The 18,765-nt window shown below is 45.2% G+C and overlaps 1 protein-coding gene across 1 annotated transcript in view; it reads right to left on the bottom strand.

Moving 5' to 3' along the window:
* glrbb (glycine receptor, beta b) overlaps window positions 1–18,765 on the bottom strand; it is a 209,982-nt gene that overhangs the window by 157,222 nt on the left and 33,995 nt on the right. The window contains exon 3 of the mRNA XM_078540630.1: window positions 11,854–11,960. Within this exon, the coding sequence (XP_078396756.1) occupies window positions 11,854–11,960 (107 nt within the window). The remainder of the gene's footprint in view (window positions 1–11,853; window positions 11,961–18,765) is intronic.

The raw sequence follows: 18,765 nt of genomic DNA on the forward strand, positions 1-18,765 counted from the left end.
GAAATTTGGTAGTTACTCGTTATTGGCCAAAATTTACACAGAGGCAAGTGTCAATGCACTACCCTTGCAAATTCTAAAAGACATGTATCCACAGACATGGAGAGCCATGGCGAAACCTATTGCTGCAAAACTCTCAGCATACAACGGTTCACTGATTCCACGTGCAGGCGCAAATACAATGAATCCTCATGGGTGCCACAGATATTCTACCTCATGGAGACTAAAGGCCCATCAATCGCAGGTCTGCCAGCACGGCGTAACCTCACACTAGTGACAATCAGGGAATTAGTCTGACATCACAAGCCATATCAACCACAGAATCTACTACTATCACCTCTATTCATGACATAACATCAAAATATCCAGCATGTGTCAACAAAATTGGCAGTTTCAAGGGAACCACAATGTTATGCTTGCAGGAGAATGCAAGCCCGCCAATTTATCTGGCATATTTTGCACAACACAAATGCCAGCAGCTACAAGAAGAAACAACAAAATATTCCACGCTACAGAAACTGTGGAAAACCATTGTTGAAGGATGGCCTGATTCAATTCAACATTTCCACAAATGCCTGAGACCACATTGATCTTACTGGGACATGCAAAGCATCTCTTGGGGAGTCATTTTTATAAAGGCTGACAGGTCACCATACCACAATTTTTGCGACCTGATATTCTTCAACAATTTCAAAACTCTCACACGCACATGGATCAGACGAGAAGAGTCGCAAGACAGACAGTCTATTGGCCAGATATAAACAATGACATTGAAGTTGTCGTCAGGAAGTGTAAGGCATGTCAATGGCATATTCCACATGAGGTTCCTATCCGTCCCGTAGAAAATCGCATCCAATCTCTTCCATGTTCATGGCACTGACTTCATTGTCAAGATCAACTACTTTACCATGTACCCCATTATTCAGCAACTGCATAATATGTCAAGCATAACTGTCGCGTGCACACTTCGTGCTATTTTCAGTCTACTTGGCGTGCCTAGAGAGATCATTACAGATAACACTGTCATGAAGAGATATTAACGTATATAATGTTACTGGAAATTATTTTAAATTGGACTTGTACTAGGGTCTGTGTCTGTGTGAGTCTTAATTGGATTAAAGCCAGCTAGCCTGGGTGCTTTGATGTATAGTAGTTTTGAGATGTAAACAGTAAGGTAGAGGGTGCATTTGCATTTTGTTGAATAAACCATTCAAAGGCTGGGGGCGAATTCTTGCACCTAGCTAGGAGACACCAAGCAATATGTTTATATTACTAATAAAATTGGTACTTTGAAAGGAATTATATGGTTAGACGAGGTGGAGTTCAGAGGGCCTGGTGATACAATGAGAATTTGCATGTAAAGGGAAGGCTAGGTATATACAGAAGAGTTTTGTGTGTGCAAGTCAGAGGCATGGAAGAGCGAAACCTGTAAGCCTACCACTGTGTCTGCTAAGGAACAAATCGAAAGGGACCTCATTTTGAATTCATAAGATAAAATGTGCTCTGCCTGGTGTCCGTTTAAAGTCTGTGGGTTATTATTGCCTTGGGGAAGATTTCCTAGGAGTGATTAATTTGGGGATTTGTTTAATAGTTATTATGGTAGTAATTTGTAGATGTGTGTGTGTTTAATACTTTGTAAAATTAATAAATGTTTAATTTAACTTATATAAATTAACATCTGGAGGACTGATGGTTTCATTTCTGAATTCAGAGCTGCATCTCAAACATACCAATTGAAAATATAGGTTATGACAGTTGCTTAAAGTTTCCCTCTGGGATTTTAAATAACTCAGCCTGTGCCATCTGCTGGGTCAGAACACAGTCCATAATTTATTGGTAATCCATTTCAGGCTATGTGTGAGAAGTGGAATATATTTCGCACTACTACTTCTCCTCATTACCCTAGATCTAACAGCCTAGCTGAATTAATGATTCACATGGTGAAATCCCTAATTCTCAAATGTAGGAAGACCAAGCAAGATCAACAGATTGCAACGTTACATCTGAGAGCGACACCTTTAAGTGCAACTATTCCATCACTAGCAGGGCTCATGTTTGGCAGACCAGTGCGTACCAATTTACCTACTCTTACCTGTTCTACACTCTCAGGGAGTAGAGAGCAACTTTTAAAACTGCAAGAGAAGGTAACCAACATGTATGATAAAAATGCAGATACAGGATTGCCAAGTTTTCAGTTGGGACAACAAGTTCACATCTAGGATCCAACAGAAGGTACATTGGCAGCCATCGGAGTTCACAGGGGTTTGTTCAGAACCAAGGTCCTGTGACACAAAGGTCATTTACACACAAAGGTGAGGTGTAACCGAGGACAGCTCAGATCCACCTCCACCTCTTCATCCACCGCGCAGTCCTACTGCATCTAAAGACAAGATCCAAAATTCCAGGAACAACATCCAAGAATGACAATCCCACAGATCACTGTGATCAATCAAAGAAACCTCCAGACAGGGTTACCATTACAAGATGTCACAGACAAAAGGGTCAAAGAGGTGTTTTGTCTGAGAAAAGTGCTAATTAAGAATGGAAGACAGGATATTCAAAGTACAGCTCTAGTGGGGGTGGGGTGGAAAGGCTAACAAGGTTTTAGTTTTAGATTTAAAAATAATGGAAATAGGTGGGGAAAGAAGAATCTATATAAAGATTGAAAAAAAAGCGGGGGGTGGGGAAGAAACGGGGTAGGGATGGGGGGAGGGGGAGTTTAAGATCTAAAGTTGTTGAATTCAATATTCAGCCCGGAAGGCTGTAAAGTGCCTAGTCGGAAGATGAGGTGCTGTTCCTCCAGTTTGCGTTGGGCTTCACTGGAACAATGCAGCAAGCCAAGGACAGACATGTGGGCAAGAGAACAGGGTGGAGTGTTAAAATGGCAAGCGACAGGGAGGTTTGGGTCTTTCTTGCGGACAGACCGCAGGTGTTCCGCAAAACGGTCGCCCAGTTTGCGTTTGGTCTCTCCAATGTAGAGGAGACCGCATTGGGAGCAACGAATGCAGTAGACTAAGTTAGGGGAAATGCAAGTGAAATGCTGCTTCACTTGAAAGGAGTGTTTGGGCCCTTGGACGGTGAGGAGAGAGGAAGTGAAGGGGCAGGTGTTGCATCTTCTGCGTGGGCATGGGGAGGTGCCATAAGTGGGGGTTGAGGAGTAGGGGGTGATGGAGGAGTGGACCAGGGTGTCCCGGAGGGAACGATCCCTACGGAATGCCGTCAGGGGGGGTGAAGGGAAGATGTGTTTGGTGGTGGCATCATGCTGGAGTTGGCGGAAATGGCGGAGGATGATCCTTTGAATGCGGAGGCTGGCGGGGTGATAAGTGAGGACAAGGGGGACCCTATCATGTTTCTGGGAAGGAGGAGAAGGCGTGAGGGAGGATGCGCGGGATATGGGCCGGACACGGTTGAGGGCCCTGTCAACGACCGTGGATGGAAAACCTCGGTTAAGGAAGAAGGAGGACATGTCCGAGGAGCTGTTTTTGAAGGTAGCGTCATTAGAACAGATGCGACGGAGGCGAAGGAACTGAGAGAATGGGATGGAGTCTTTACAGGAAGCGGGGTGTGAGGAGCTGTAGTCGAGGTAGCTGTGGGAGTCGGTAGGCTTGTAATGGATATTGGTGGACAGTCTATCATCAGAAATTGAGACAGAGAGGTCAAGGAAGGGAAGAGAAGTGTCAGAGATGGACCATGTGAAGATGATGGAGGGGTGGAGATTGGAAGCAAAATTAATAAATTTTTCCAGGTCCCGACGAGAGCATGAAGCAGCACCGAAGTAATCATCGATGTACCGGAGAAAGAGTTGTGGGAGGGGGCCAGAGTAGGACTGGAACAAGGAATGTTCCACATACCCCATAAAGAGACAGGCATAGCTGGGGCCCATGCGGGTACCCATAGCCACACCTTTTATTTGGAGGAAGTGAGAGGAGTTAAAGGAGAAATTGTTCAGTGTGAGAACAAGTTCAGCCAGACGGAGGAGAGTAGTGGTGGATGGGGATTGTTGGGGCCTCTGTTCAAGGAAGAAGCTAAGGGCCCTTAGACCATCCTGGTGGGGGATGGAGGTGTAGAGGGATTGGACATCCATGGTGAAGAGGAAGCGGTTGGGGCCAGGGAACTGGAAATTGTTGATGTGACGTAAGGTGTCAGAGGAATCACGGATGTAGGTGGGAAGGGACTGGACAATTCCATTCTTAATTAGCACTTTTCTCAGACAAAACACCTCTTTGACCCTTTTGTCTGTGACATCTTTTGATTATCTGCTCATCTCCACAATCACCACACCCTCAATGTCTCTCTCTACCACCCCCCCCCCCCCACCCCCCCCACCCACCCACCTTAAACCAGTTTATATTTCTCCCTTCTTCTAACTATGCTTCAGTTCTGCCGAAGGGCCATGAAGGCTCGAAACGTTAACTGATTTCTTCTCCGCCGATGCTGCCAGACCTGCTGAGTTTTTCCAGGTAATTCTGTTTTTGTTTTGGATTTCCAGCATCCGCAGTAGCTTTTAGCTTTTTGTTTTTACCATTACAAGATCTGGGCATACCAGCAGATTACCTTTACAATTTTGAGACCTATAGATTCATTAGTCCCATACACTTATGTCATGATAACTAAACATGAATATGCATTGTTTTTTAAAAATTCATTCCTGGGATGTGGGCGTCACTGGCTAGACCAGCATTTATTGCCCATCCCTAACTGCCCTTGATGTAAATAGTTATACTTTGTTGAAAGGGGGGAAAGTATCTTTAAAAAGAAAGGGGGGGTGTTGGGGAGAGAGAAAAAGCAAGAGAGACAGGGATAGGAAAATGGCGGTGCCCCGAGTACCCACCCCCGCCACGGGGCTCAGGGAGCGTGGAATTGCTTGCAATTTCAGACCAGCCATTCAATTAGTTCAGAGGGATGGTCCACCTGGTTGTGTTATGTTTTCTTTTGTGCTTTAAATCATTTTGGGGATATATTATTAAAAGTTTGAGGATTGCCAAATAGAATCTGTCACTGTTTATGAAGGTGGATTTATGCCTCCTGCTGATGTCATCACTGGATCCTGCGCATGCGCTGACAAGTGCGCATACGCAGACAGGTATCCGCAGCCATCTTGCATTGGCAGGAGCCACAATGAACATCATGCTATCACTTTAAGGGAAGTGCGTCATGTGATCCAACCTCAGTTTCACCTCAGCCTGGAGAAGAACACAGACACACAGCTCTGGTGTCCTCAAGCTTTCTGTCCATGAGTGATCAGTGCCTTTTATATCATTATAAAAACACGCGGCAATTACAACCATCCAGTAGTTGCTTTGTCATTGCTCCTGACACTAGCTTTTTAATTTCAGATTTATTTAATTTATTGAATTTAAATTGCCTAGCTGCCATGGTGGGATTTGAACTCAAATCTCTAGATCATTAGTCCAGTTCCCTGGATTACTTGTCCAACAACATAATGCTACCATATCCCTGGTCATGGGGAAGGATAGGAAGGAGACTCACCCACCCACGGGACCCTGTACCAGTAAACGGAAATGCAGGCAAAATGATGCATAATCCTGGTTGAACCAGGTTATCATGCATTCTACAGCCGCTGATTGAGAGCAGGTAATTTTATCTTTATGCATTAGCTTAAAAAAGGTGATAAAGAATTGGCAACCTGTTTTGCTCCAAGGTTTATTTCCATATTTTGTAACTGCTTGGTACATTCTTTGGGACACGGGGCATGACACATCGACTGTTACTCACAGATTAATTTCAAGACGTCATGTACTAGCTTACTTCCACTCATTGTATACTTGTGACTGATGAGATTGTTGTGACTTTTAAATCTTGAAATTTTTATATTATGCTCTAAATGAGAACTAATGGTGCCTCGTTTCTGAATGGAAGCATTGTTAAGCATGCAATCCAAGACACAGTCCCGTTGTTTTTTTTTGCCATGTGCATTGGTCGCTGAGTTTTATTACTTGCACAACTGGACAGCCAATCAAAGGCTTCACTCTAATCATTTGAAAATTTCTTGTAATGGCATGCCTTGCTTGTGACCAGTAATTCTGTGACACAAATGGAGAACAGGGGAAGGAGAAAAAATTGGTTTAATGATCAGGCCCTGACCCACTGGATCAGGGAGTGGAAGAATAGACGGAAATTATACATCGGAGAGAGGGTTCACTGAGCCTGGCAGAAATAGACAAATTCCTAAATGCTGTGTCCAGAACTGCTGGAACATGGAAAGATATAAAATCGTAGAGTCACACTCCACAGAAAGCGGTCTTATAGTCCATCATGCCTTTGCTGACTCTTTTTGAAAGAGTTATCCATTTAGTCCAACTCCCCTGCTCTTTCCCCAGACCCTTGCAATTTTCTTCACTCCAACTATTTATCCAACTCCCTTTTGGAAGTTATTATTGGATGCACTTCCACCACCCTTTCACACAATGCATTCCAGACATCGTTACTAAAGTACTGTTAAAGCCTAACCAGTGATTTATTTGACATAAATTCCTTGCTTTTGTCCTCTATTCACCTATTTATAAAACCAAGGTTCCCATATGCTTTTTTTAAACAGGGAAAGAAATGCTGTATTTAAAAAAAAACCAATCAAGATTAAGGCCAAGAATCATTACCTCTGCAACTGTTATTATACGGTCAAACTTCAAGCCCACCCTGAAGAAATGCTTAAATTTTGCTGCTACTTCAGGGAGAGTAGATATTAACCATTGCACTTCTAGCAGCAGCACGGTAGGCTACCAAAGGAATACCTTCAATGGCAAAAAAAAAGTTGTTAAGATGACACCCTCATTGCTAGACTATGTGCAAAATAAGACAGCTACCAAACCAGCCACTTTATTCACCATTGTCTTGGCCATGCACATTCAGAAATGGCCAGATTTCCATTCAAAGGCACTAAGCGCCTGATCGAGGGACCCAGCATCAGGAAATGGGGCCCGCTGACAGTCACCCCTGCTCTTCATGCTGATACCCCCCCACAACCGTAACCCCCTCCCTGCGACCCCCATCACCTACTTTAAATATCACTCTAAGTGAGAATTCTCACAATAGTTGTATGAGATCTTAAATTTCTATCCACAACACATGACCTAGTTTTATTGCCCAGAGACACAGCAGGTAGAAGCTGGGAGATGGAAAGAAGAATGCTTCCTTTCGAGTTATCAACAGTCACGGATTGCAACTCTTTTGAGTACAATCACAGTTCTTGGTTTCCGGGAGTGGGACATGAACCCACAACCTTCTGATTCAAAGGCGAGGGTGCTATGGACTGAGCCACAGCGCTACTTAAACTGAATATGGGAAAGAAAATTCCAGCATTTAAAAAGGGTGGAATGGTGCAAATGTGTGATTTCCCCACCACTTTTATTATATTGTAATTGCTACAATATTCTTATGATACATCCATTCTCAGACAAAACGTAATGGCCCTGCCATCACTCATCTGTGGACTGGGACAATCGACGATCCTGGGCCTCAGGTGGCTGCATTACCGGTGACACTATTGAGCAATGCACAGCTGCCAGCCTCTGATTGGCCGGCAGATCCCTAGGGTGGGACTTCCGCCCCCAGCGGCCTGACTGGCACTAAATGCCACCGACCTTCCTGAAAGTAGGCAATGTGGGACTCTTGCTGGCTCTCCAGCTGCTATGTAAGACCCCCCACCCCATCGCCTACTTTAAATACTGCCCTGTAAGTGAGAATTCTCACAATAGTTGTATGAGATCTTACATTTCTATCCACAGCACGTGACCTGGCTTTATTGTCCAGGGTTGCAGCAGGTAGAAGAGGGGAGATGGAAAGAAAGATGCTACTTGAAGTGAATATGGGAAAGAAGATTCCAGCATTTAAAAAGGGTGGAATGCTGCAAGTGTGTCAGAATGAATTGAAGGCAAGGGGATTGATGAGTGCCAGCAAGAATTGCCATCTTCTTCCTTAGCAAGTGTTTTGGTGTCTGCAGCTTAAATTATGACAAGTTTATGCTACACTGCATTTTGAGTTTAACTACATGTCAAAGCCATTTTTGAGCTGTTCAGTATTTCAGAAATTCTGCCAGCTTTTTTGGAATTTTTAGTTAGTTTTTGACAGTTTTCTGGAGTAACTTTTTGGACTACCATGCAAATTTCATTTATCCCTTGCTATAACTTTCTCTGAATTTGGAAGCATCAGATAGAACATGTCCTGATTGGTAAGAAAAACTGTTACCTTTAGATTATAGCATCTGACCTATGGTGCCTTATGATAGAAGTCTCTCTCTTATGACTACTCTTTGTGTATTCTCCCCTTCTGCTGCAAAACCTGTTCCGATCATCCTGTCAAAACTGGCCATCTGCATCCATCTACAATCACCAATTAATCCAAAATACCACACCACAAAATACCTGCATAAAGTCCCATGCTCCCATCAAACCTCCCATGGTCCCCACCTCATCTCCAAGCTCCACAGAGTCCCTGTACCTCAGTATGTTGATTTATAAACTTTGTCCTTGTTTTCAATACCTCTCCCTACTCTTTCCCCAATTTATAATTTCCTTCTGCAGGAACCTCCGACCTTGTAACATTCATTCAGACACTATGAGCATGCCCTCTGGAACCCTCTACCCAGTTCCCTGTCTCGCCACCACCCCCGTTGCTTTCAAGACCTCCTTAAACAGCTACTCTTTGACTTAAGTTCCCTATCCCAGCTTCTCCATTTCCTATGCTCAAGTGTGCAAAACTCTGAGCTATCAGCCTACATGTCAGTAGACATTACATAATTGTAAGCTGCTGCTGTCTGATGATGTACAAGATTTTGTTTTCTTCCATGTCCCCATCGCTTATGAGAATAACAAGCCTAAACTCGTCTCAATTCCCAGTAAAGTGATCTAAATAAACTCAAATACAATGCAAAATAAAACACCTGGCATCAAACTGATTTTCCCACTGCTTTATTATATTTTAATTGCGACTATATTCTTATGATACATCCAATCTCAGACAAAATTTAATGGTCTACTTCCCCAGTTATAGGCGATTGTTATAAAATTACTTATACAACAAATGTCAAAAAAAAAAGGGATTTCAAAAGTATGTGATTGTGGCATTTTCCTGCTTTGTTGCCCGGAGTGCTGCAGTATCCCCAGAAAAATAGCATCATGCCATTATATGCATTTTGCTAGGGGTTTTGTGGTTCTTCTGCTGATGTTACAGCGAACAAGCAGGAGAACCACACTGAAATTCACCCTCTATGATTTTACAGAGTCATACGGCCGGATTATCGCTAAGTCAGGCCAAAAAAAACTGGAGGCCTTTAAAAACAGCAGTCAAGGCACAAATGTGGAATCCCCACCCCCATTTCTGGCAGGTCCCGTTTCTGCCAACAGGGAGAAGGGGACAGGGCGTGACTCACACATGAGGGAAACCCGAACTCAGCAAGGCCATTTGAAATTAGTGCTGAGTTCAAACAGGCTCCATTTTTGCTGCTCCAGGACCCTTAACCCACAGTGTGGGAGTCATGAATTTATGGAGGAGGCGTAAATGCTTTGAAGGGGGAATGAGGGCTGTTTAAGTGTCATGATCTTAAGTTATTTAAATCCTCAGCCCTTTAAAAAAACACTGCAGCTGTCAAGGGAGAAAAGCAGAAACCTACTGCTGGAGTGCACTGATTGGCAGCTCATCTGGTGTAGTTTAGGGAAAAAACCATTAGCCACCTGCAGTTCCTGCAGTTTCAGTAAACTTCATTGTCGACATTTCCCAAGGGCTGTTCATTATGAATGTTTGACTGAGTTTCAAAACTCAAAAACCACATCTTAGCGTGCAGGGGGTGGGTAGAGTTTTGACTGACAGTGTTAAGAGGCTATTAAAGGATTAGCCCTCTTGATGTGGTTTCTGAATAGAAGTTTGTTTGCTTTTACAACAGGTTGATCACTTGAGGGGATTTAATTTTTGAATAGGTTTCAAGAATGAGATCTATTCTTTTCAGTATCAAGTGTGTATGAGTGACAGCTCACTTCGGGTGGAATCATCCCAGATTTGCACAAAGTGCAGTAGTGGGCAGAAAAAAAGTCATTTTATCTGCCAGCTGCAATGGTAGGTTTTCACCATATCATCCCAATCCCACCTCATTAATAATGCATTCATGGGAAAAACTTTGGATCGCTGGTGGGCGGGCTTGGATTTGCCCACCACGCCATGACCTCAGTGCTTCCTCACACCAGGCACCATATTTAAAGCGCACCAGACTGTATGCCTACTTCATGTCTTCAGACCAGGACTGTTCCAGGCGGCAAATGAGCCCCAAAAACAGACAAGACAGCAACCCCAAAATTGAGTGACGCCTCTCTGGGGCACCTGCTGGTTGCAGTGGTTGGCCGCCGCCATATCCCCTACCCTCTTTCTGGCTGCAGGAGTGCAGGTTTGCGCACATCTCCAAGTTCTGTTGGACCAGGATCTGTATGATGTCTGCCATCCTTCTCACGGAGACCTCCATGCACACACATGTGGGCACCACTTCATCAGAGAGCAGGCACTCCTCTGAACTGGTGCCACCCTTGAGGGTCACCAATCTGGCTTGGGAGGCAGTGGTTATGGCAATCAGCACCATCGGAGCACAAAGGCGGTCAGCCATCCAGTGCAGGAAGAGGATGAATGCATCAACCAATTCATCACTCTCAACTCACACAATCTAAAACCCATCACACATCCACAGGGATCTCACACCTCAAGGGAAAGCACCACTAACTCTCACACACACCCTCACATCTCCATCAAGCTCTTGAGCTCACGTCCTCATCCCGTCCATGGCTCCACTCACCACACAAACATCCCACGCAGTGCCATGTGTCCTGCTCACACTCTCTTCATCTGTTTTCATGCAGGAGAAGCTGGCTCACATCAGCAGAAAAAGGTCCCAGACTGGGGGTGGAGTGGTCCTCATATCCCCCTGTAACTCCTGCCCACAACCTTAAATTGGTGTCCACTAGCTCTGGCACCATCAGCTTATGGGAACAGCTTTTCTTTGTCTATCTTACCTAAAACTGCCAAACTCTTGTGCACCTTTATCAAATGTGCCCTCAACCTTCTTTGCTCCAATGAGAACAAACCCAGCTTCTCTAACCTAATCTTATAACTAAAATTCCTCATTGCTGGAGGGGAGAATTGTGTCCCGGATTTACGTTGCCGGGAAAGATGGCCAGGACCATCTGGTGATGTTCTCCGCTCACGCTGCCAAACATGCACGCCGCAAACAAGAGCGCAAAAATTCCGCATTTAAGCTCAACCAAACTTTGCTGCTTGTATCCTAACTTGCATCAAGAGCTCTGTTGTGATTGTTAAATATGTCGGTGAGATGATAGAAGTCAGTTATGGAAATGATGGGCATCGGTTTGGTGTTCAGCTTCCCAAAGGCTTGTGAGATAGATATTTACAAACTGTCAGGGTTTTCTCACTCCACTCAGATGCCAACTGCTCAAATGATTCATGGCCATAATGAGAATGAAAATTAACTTTACTGTTGATTATGTGCTTTCAGTTATAATAAAGATCCTTACAATGAAGACACATCACCTCCAATGCAACTACTTATAAAACGAGCAGGGGCAAAGGTAAATTTGGCATAATAAAACTATGATCGCATGATATGGAGCTCCCAGCGTGGAGCAGGACATGCAGTAATAATGATCTTCCATCCATTAATTTTATTGATGAAATGATATAAAATAATCATTTAGGATTTACCAAAATGCACTCCTGCTTGGAGCACTAGACAATGGAATAATATATATCATGCTTTGCTTATAACCCAATGTAAAATGTAATCCTCATTACATCCATTCAGTGAAATTTTGCTATGGTTCTTAAATGTGAAGTGCCACAAACCTTTGAAATTTGGCCGTATTCTTGGGTCATATGGGACAAGTAACCTGTTGAGGATGTTGCTAGTGGAGTTTGCAGGTACTCGTGCAAGATCTTCGGCTGACTGCTCACTGCAACAAAAAAAAAACATTTTAAATGTTCAATTTCAGTGATCAACTTGTTTATTCCAAGGTAATATTATGCCAACAATCAAACATTTTAATGATAGATTTGAAAAAAAAAGATCAATAACATGATTTCAGAGTTCCAGTTTTGTTCACTTAGTTTTAGGTGAGCCAAAATTTCCTCAAATGAAATATTGGAAAGATGAAGGGTATTGTCTTCAGTCCTTGCCACTAACTTCACCCCTCTCTCTGGCCACTATCTGAGGCTGAACCAGACCATTTGCAACTTTGGTGTCCTATTTGACCCTGAGATGAGCATCGAATCACGTTTTCACTCCATTACCAAGAATACATTATTTTACCTTCATAACATTGCCCCTCTTGGCCCTTGCCTCCATTCACCTGCTCCTGAAACACTCATCCCTGCCTTTGTTACCTCTAGATTTGACTAATCCAATGTTTCCCTGGCCAGCCTCCCATCTTCCACCCTTCATGAACTTGAGCTCATCTAAAACTTTGCTGCCTCTATCCTAACTCCGCACCAAAGTTCATTCACCTATCATCCCCATGTTTACTGTTCTACATTGGCTTCTGGTCTCGTAATGCCTCAATTTTAAAATTCTCGCCCTTGTTTTCAAATCCTGGCATGGCTTTACCCCCACCCTATCTCTGTAACCTCCTCCAGCCCCACAGTTCTTTGAAATACCTGTGCTCTGTTTCTTTGTGTGGTTGGGTCCAGATGGGAGGTTTGGGGATTATCTATTCTTCCAAAGTATGCTGCTTGAGTCTGTAATTTCTTAAAAAAACAATTACTCTTTATTTACAGCAAGTATTTACACATTTGGACAGCTGGAGCTTCCAGAACTCTCTTACTTCTCAGTCATGTGATCTGACATCATTATTACATCAGCGTCATTATGCTTCTGATGTTAACCCTTTACACTACATGCTCCTGAAATTCTAGCTTCTTGTGCAGCTCCCGAATTTAACAGCTCCATAATTGGCAGAAGGGCCTTTAGCTGCCTATGCCCTTATCTCTGGAATTCATTCCCTAAACATCTCTGCCTTTCTACTTCTCTCTCCTCCTTTCCGTGCTCCCTGAAATATTCCTCTTTGACCAAACTTGATATCTTCCGATGTGCCTAAGTCTCAAATTTTCTTTGATAATGCTTTTGTGAAGTGCCTGGGATTCTTTTTTTAAAATTCATCCCTGGGATCTGAACATTGGTGGCAAATCCAGCATTTGTTGCCCATTCCTCATTTCCTTTGCGAAGGTGATGGTAAGCTACCTTCTTGAACCGCTGCAGTCTATGTGATGGTAGATCAAACCACAATCCTGTTATAGAGGGAGTTGCGGGATTTTGACCCAGCAACAGCAATATGGTTCCAAGTCAGGGCAGTATGTAGTTTGAAGGGGAACTTGCAGGTCCCATGTGACTGCTGTCCACAACACAGGTCTTCAACTCAAATCCTGAAGACACCTCAGAAGTAGAATCTGGCGACACCCTAATTGAACTCCCGTCACAGCGCTCGCCCACACCCTCCACCAGCGCAGCGACACATGCCTCAGTGGGACCTAGCTTTAGAGTAGCCTCAGGATCACAATCTAGCGAGCAGATCGCACTGTCTGATCCAAGCAAACGGCAGCAGGGACTTCCCAGGTGTCCGTCACTCAGAGAACTGCTGGAGACCAGAAATCTGCTGAGTCTGAGTCAGGTGACGAGCCTCTGGACTCGGTCATGTCACAGTTGCTGGAGGTGCAAAGGCAAGCTCGGGAACATCAGGAAGGGACATCCACTGCAATCCTCAGATTGCAAGGCACGATGGAGGAGTGCATCCGCCTACAGTCTGAGGTGATAGTGCCGGCATGCCAATGCACCAAGATCAACACTGGTCGGATGGCAGCTGCCATGAAGACGTTGGTCCAGGACATTTGTCCAGCACTGCTACGCGGGCTGAATTCCATCGCTGATGCCATAATTGGCCTCTAATGCTCCCAACGCATGGGGTGTGGGGCAACTCAATCTCACTCCAGCTCCCTGTTCTACTCAAGGAGTCAGCCAGGGGCTGTTGGACACCCATAGGGAGGAGGACCAACAGCTCGACACCCCAGGGCCATCCACCCAGATGACTCTAGGAGTGACTGGCCCATCTGAATCCCCTCTTCCTGTGATCCCAGCAGCTTCAGCTCAACAGGCCAAGGAGGGTGCAGCTGGCACAGAACAGGACTCCGAAAGCAGGCCGGGGCCTTCGAGGTCTCGACTCTCCAGAGGATGCCCGTCAAAGTCATCACAGACAGGGCTTGCCTCCACCTCCGCTATGGAGTTGGGGGAGCACCAGGATATAGCGGCAGGGTTAGGAAGGTTAATAAGATGTAGTTACACAGCCTGGGAACGGGTGTTAATCACCTTGAACATAATGTTCACTATTGTAAATAAACTCCAAAAAATGTCTCCCAGCCTATGGCTCCTTGTTCTGATGAGCAGTGTTCAAGTCACTCAGATATGAAACCTTGATTCCTGCACAAGATAAAGGCAGGTGTCTCAGTCCAGGGCCTCTTCCCTGTGCAGTGTGTAACCTTCAGACCAAAGTGATGGTCCAGCCTCACACTCCCTGGACACATTTGTAATGCCTGTGCCTTGATGGTGCTTATCATTGCTGCCAGAATGTCGTGGGCAGACGTCACAGAGTTCCGTCATTCTCTCTGTGTGCTCTCAGCACCTTTGAGGTGGGGTTGGCCCCCATCTCTTCAACATCTATGACCGGTGATGCTGTGCTCCTGAAGGGGTCAGGTGCTGAAAGCGGACAAAGGATCAGGTGTATTTAAAGTTTAATGGCTGCGTCTCCATGATATGACCCTGATTACAAAGCGTAAGTGAGCTACCCTCAGCCAGACAGGAGTCAGGCATTCACAGAGACTAGGTGAAGATCTGTGGAGTGTCCTCACTGCATGTTATCATCATCCTCCACGAATCCTACGGCTATTAGAGCCTCCTGAGCGCGCCTGCCTTGCCTGGCCAGTGTGATGGCCTGATCACCGGCATCCCCGTCTTTGAGGACCACATCATCGTCATCCCCTTCAACATCATCTTCATCAGAGGAGACGTGCAGATCCTCCATCTCCTCCTCAGCCTGCACCTCCCGCCATTGCAGCACCATTGTGGAGCGCACAGCAAGCTATGATGATGCCAAACACCATATTGAAACTCTCATTTTCAAAATGCCTATTGTTTGCTCCACCAAACTCCAGGTCACAACATGAGCCTCATTGTACCATCTCTCTGCTGCAGTCTGAGGCCGCCAAATGGGCGTCATCATCCGCGCCCCCTGTGGGTAGCCCTTGTCCCCAGGGAGCCAACCCTGCAGTCTCTCTGCACCCTGCAAGATGTCAGGGATCTGAGACCTGCTAACGATGTAGGAGTCATGGACGCTCCCTGGGATTGTGTTCAGACCTGTAGGTCTGTGTTTGTGTTGGTCGCACATCAGCTGCACTTTCAGTGAGTGGAAGCCCTTGTGGTTGATGTTGTTGCGACAGAGATCAAAGCACCATGTGAGTGAAGTTCTTCACACCCTGCGCGTGTGGAAAACCAGAGGTCTCACAAATCCCAGCGCTCTTGCTTCCTGGCTTTCCTAGTCCCAGCCGAAATGCACAATGTTCTGTACCATTGCGAAGATGGCAACGCGACCTTCTGGATACACTTGTGCATGGGGCTTGCAAGATCCTGCACAGGTCACCTAGGAGCCCTGGAAGGAGCCACTGGCACACAAATTGCGCGCTGCGGTCACTTTCACGGCCACTGGCAGTGGATGCCCCCCATGTCCCCGTGGCACCAAATCCTACAGCAGGTGGCACATGTGACCGACCAGTTCCCTAGACATGCACAGTCATTGGCAACACTGGTTCTCAGTCATCTGCAGGAATGACAAGCGCTGTCTATAGACCCTAGGTCTAGCGAGGCGCCGACGAGCGATAGTTCACTGTGGACTTTCAGTTGCATGTGCAGCAAGCCCTGCTGCCCCTTCATCTTCCCAGGAGGAAAAACAATAAAACCTGGGAAGCAAGAATACTGGTCCGAACTGGTCTTGTACACCTTAACATGGAACACCAGAAAAAACTGGGAAATAAGAGTACTGGTCCAAACTGTTTTTTACTTCTAAGCTGAGGGAGGTGCTCCTCCCTTTGCTGAGCCAGGCACCTCCACTGCTCTCTTCTTCTTCTCTGCTCCCTGTAAGCCATGAGCCATACCACTAAATCACCATGCTCCATGATCCTAATGTTCTCCTCCTGCAGGATCAAAGTGAGTGACACGCAGGTTAGCATGGGTGTACTAAGAACCTCTCTTGGTTAAGTCTGAAGGTCCCTTCACGCATGTTGGAGAGTGCTGGCCACCATTTGGATGATCTGTGTGTAGTGCACTCATTGGCTGTCTGTAACCCCGGTCACCTCTACCTGTGGTAGAGTGCTATGTACCTTTAAGAGAATGTAGTTAGTTGACCATGTGACTGTACTGACCAATCGCTACACAGCGTGAGCTTCTTGGGTAACTGAGTCTGAAGGAGAATCAGGAAGCACACATGATGTTAGTGCTCTGTTCTTAGTTCCAATAAACTACTAGTGTTTGTTCAGTTAATCGGTCTCTCTGCCTGCATTGTTTCAAGCACCAACTAATGTGTTAATGTCAAGGGCGTACCTAGCATTTTCCGGGCAAAGCGAACCTGATAACCAAAAACATAAAGCCACCCCACTCCACTTGCCTGATTGGCAGCAGCTTTGCCCACTGGACTGCATGCTCTTCTCTCAACTCAGGCGCAGGCATTCTCCTAACCCACACTGCAAAGTTGTGCTGTTAGCTTGAACCATGATGGATACTGATCCAAACCTGAATAAAGACATTGCAAGGGGCTGTGAGCGCCTCCGCAAGTGACTGCACCATGGTCAACTTTCGCAAGGGGATTCTACAACTTGCCCAGTCATCCAATTGTTCTGCTGCCCCTAAAATGCACATTCATTTGCAGTCTGTGCCCGAGAGGTTAAAAGTTCTGGAGCACTTGGTGGCACTTTCATGCTTTGGCATTGCTTGAGTGGGCAGAAAAGACCCGACTCCAAGCATGTCAATGGGGCTGCAGCTGAATGGTCTCAGCTGCGGAATATTGCTCAATTTTGACAAGGTTTTCCAAGCATGTGGCTACTTCCCTCACCCTCCCCCCACCCTGACATGTGCTGTACTTCCTTCAGTCTGTGCTGCCTTCCCCACCGCATGTGCTTGTGTACTTCCATCAGTCTGTATTACCTTGCCCCCCACCCCCAGCCTGACCTGCACGGGAGCCCTTGCCCCGGCAATACACTGAAAGCCAGCCAGGGAAAGGTGACTTGCCTGTGCCCCACCGTGATGACCTATGGGCGATGCTCGTGAGTGCTGCGCAAGGTTGTGTGCATTCACCTCCGAGTTCCCCTCGAGGTTCAGGTCTCAAGGTACACGCCTTTTAAGGGCCATCGTGAAACACGCCGTTCTGAAGTCATGCTGACGTGGGTGGTAAATATGACGTGGGGGGGGATGATTTCAGTGAGCATGGCTTATAATGAGATGCTAAAGTACTGAAGTTAGGTTCCTGATGTGCGGCAGCAGCAGACATAGTCCGCCACTGAGAGACGGAGCAGACGATCGCGAACTTGTTGCACAACGGTGTGAAACTGAACTTCGGCCCTCTCGCCATTTTGTCCCCTGCCCCACCCGCCATGATGCCCGATGCCAACAGGACCAGACTATTCCAACCTATCTTAACTTGTCAGGTACATGTTCAATGTTTACAATCATAAACATTGGCTTCGATTTTACAGTCATTAGCAAAGCAACGCTATTCAACACTGACTGCACTGTGAAATGCAAACTTACCTAATTCATCAGCTGCAGCAAGAATACCAATGTCTTGCTGGAACATGGCCCACCCAGGAGAGGATTAGCAAGGCACATTCTCACTGAAGCCACAACCCTGATGATGTCATAAGCTGATGACACCCTCCCAGAGGGTATTCACATTAGTTCCTGCTTCAACTATGAGGGGCTGCTCAACCAATTCTAGAAATAGATTCACTATGTAAAAGGTGATTTAAAAAACCAATATATTTTTCAATGATTATTTAATATATATTGACAGAGGAATGTCTGAAAGTGAATTGGTGTTTTTAACATGATCTCTGAAAAGATGATTAATTATGGTGCTGTGTTTACACAGAGCCGTTCAATTCAAAATCAGTTCCTATTTAATCATTCCCTCTAAAATAAAAATCAGGATTTAAAACCAAATTGTATTTACATCAGATGCCCTCAATTTGTGGGCACAGATTCAGCTCACTTTGTCCAAACACAATGAACTGTATGGCCATTATTTTGCTAACCTTTCAATTAAAAAATATTGAATACCGAAAGGTTTCTGCAAATTACACTAGAATAATTGCAGGGTAAAGGGACCCCCATGGCAACAGAGAACAAGTAAGTTTTCATCTACTTTAACACTTTATTAAATAAATGAAATCATATTACAATGATTATTTTGAAAAGAAATCATAAAAAGCTTAAATATCAAGTAATGATAGTATAATTGAAATAACATTTGTTTGCATTATTCTGAAATATTAGGGCAATTATTTAGTTTTTTATGATTAATATAAATTCAATAATGAATTTATTTTCAGCCATTCAGTAGGAGTATAGGGTGAAGATGACAAAGACCGAACGTGACGAGGAACGAGTACCAAATTGGGAATTTGGTGCAAGTGGGATAGCTCTGCTAAGTTTTTCTCAAGTTAAAA

Source organism: Cetorhinus maximus, chromosome 1 (genome assembly GCF_964194155.1).
Source record: "Cetorhinus maximus chromosome 1, sCetMax3.hap1.1, whole genome shotgun sequence".
Classification (NCBI taxonomy): Eukaryota; Metazoa; Chordata; class Chondrichthyes; order Lamniformes; family Cetorhinidae; genus Cetorhinus; species Cetorhinus maximus.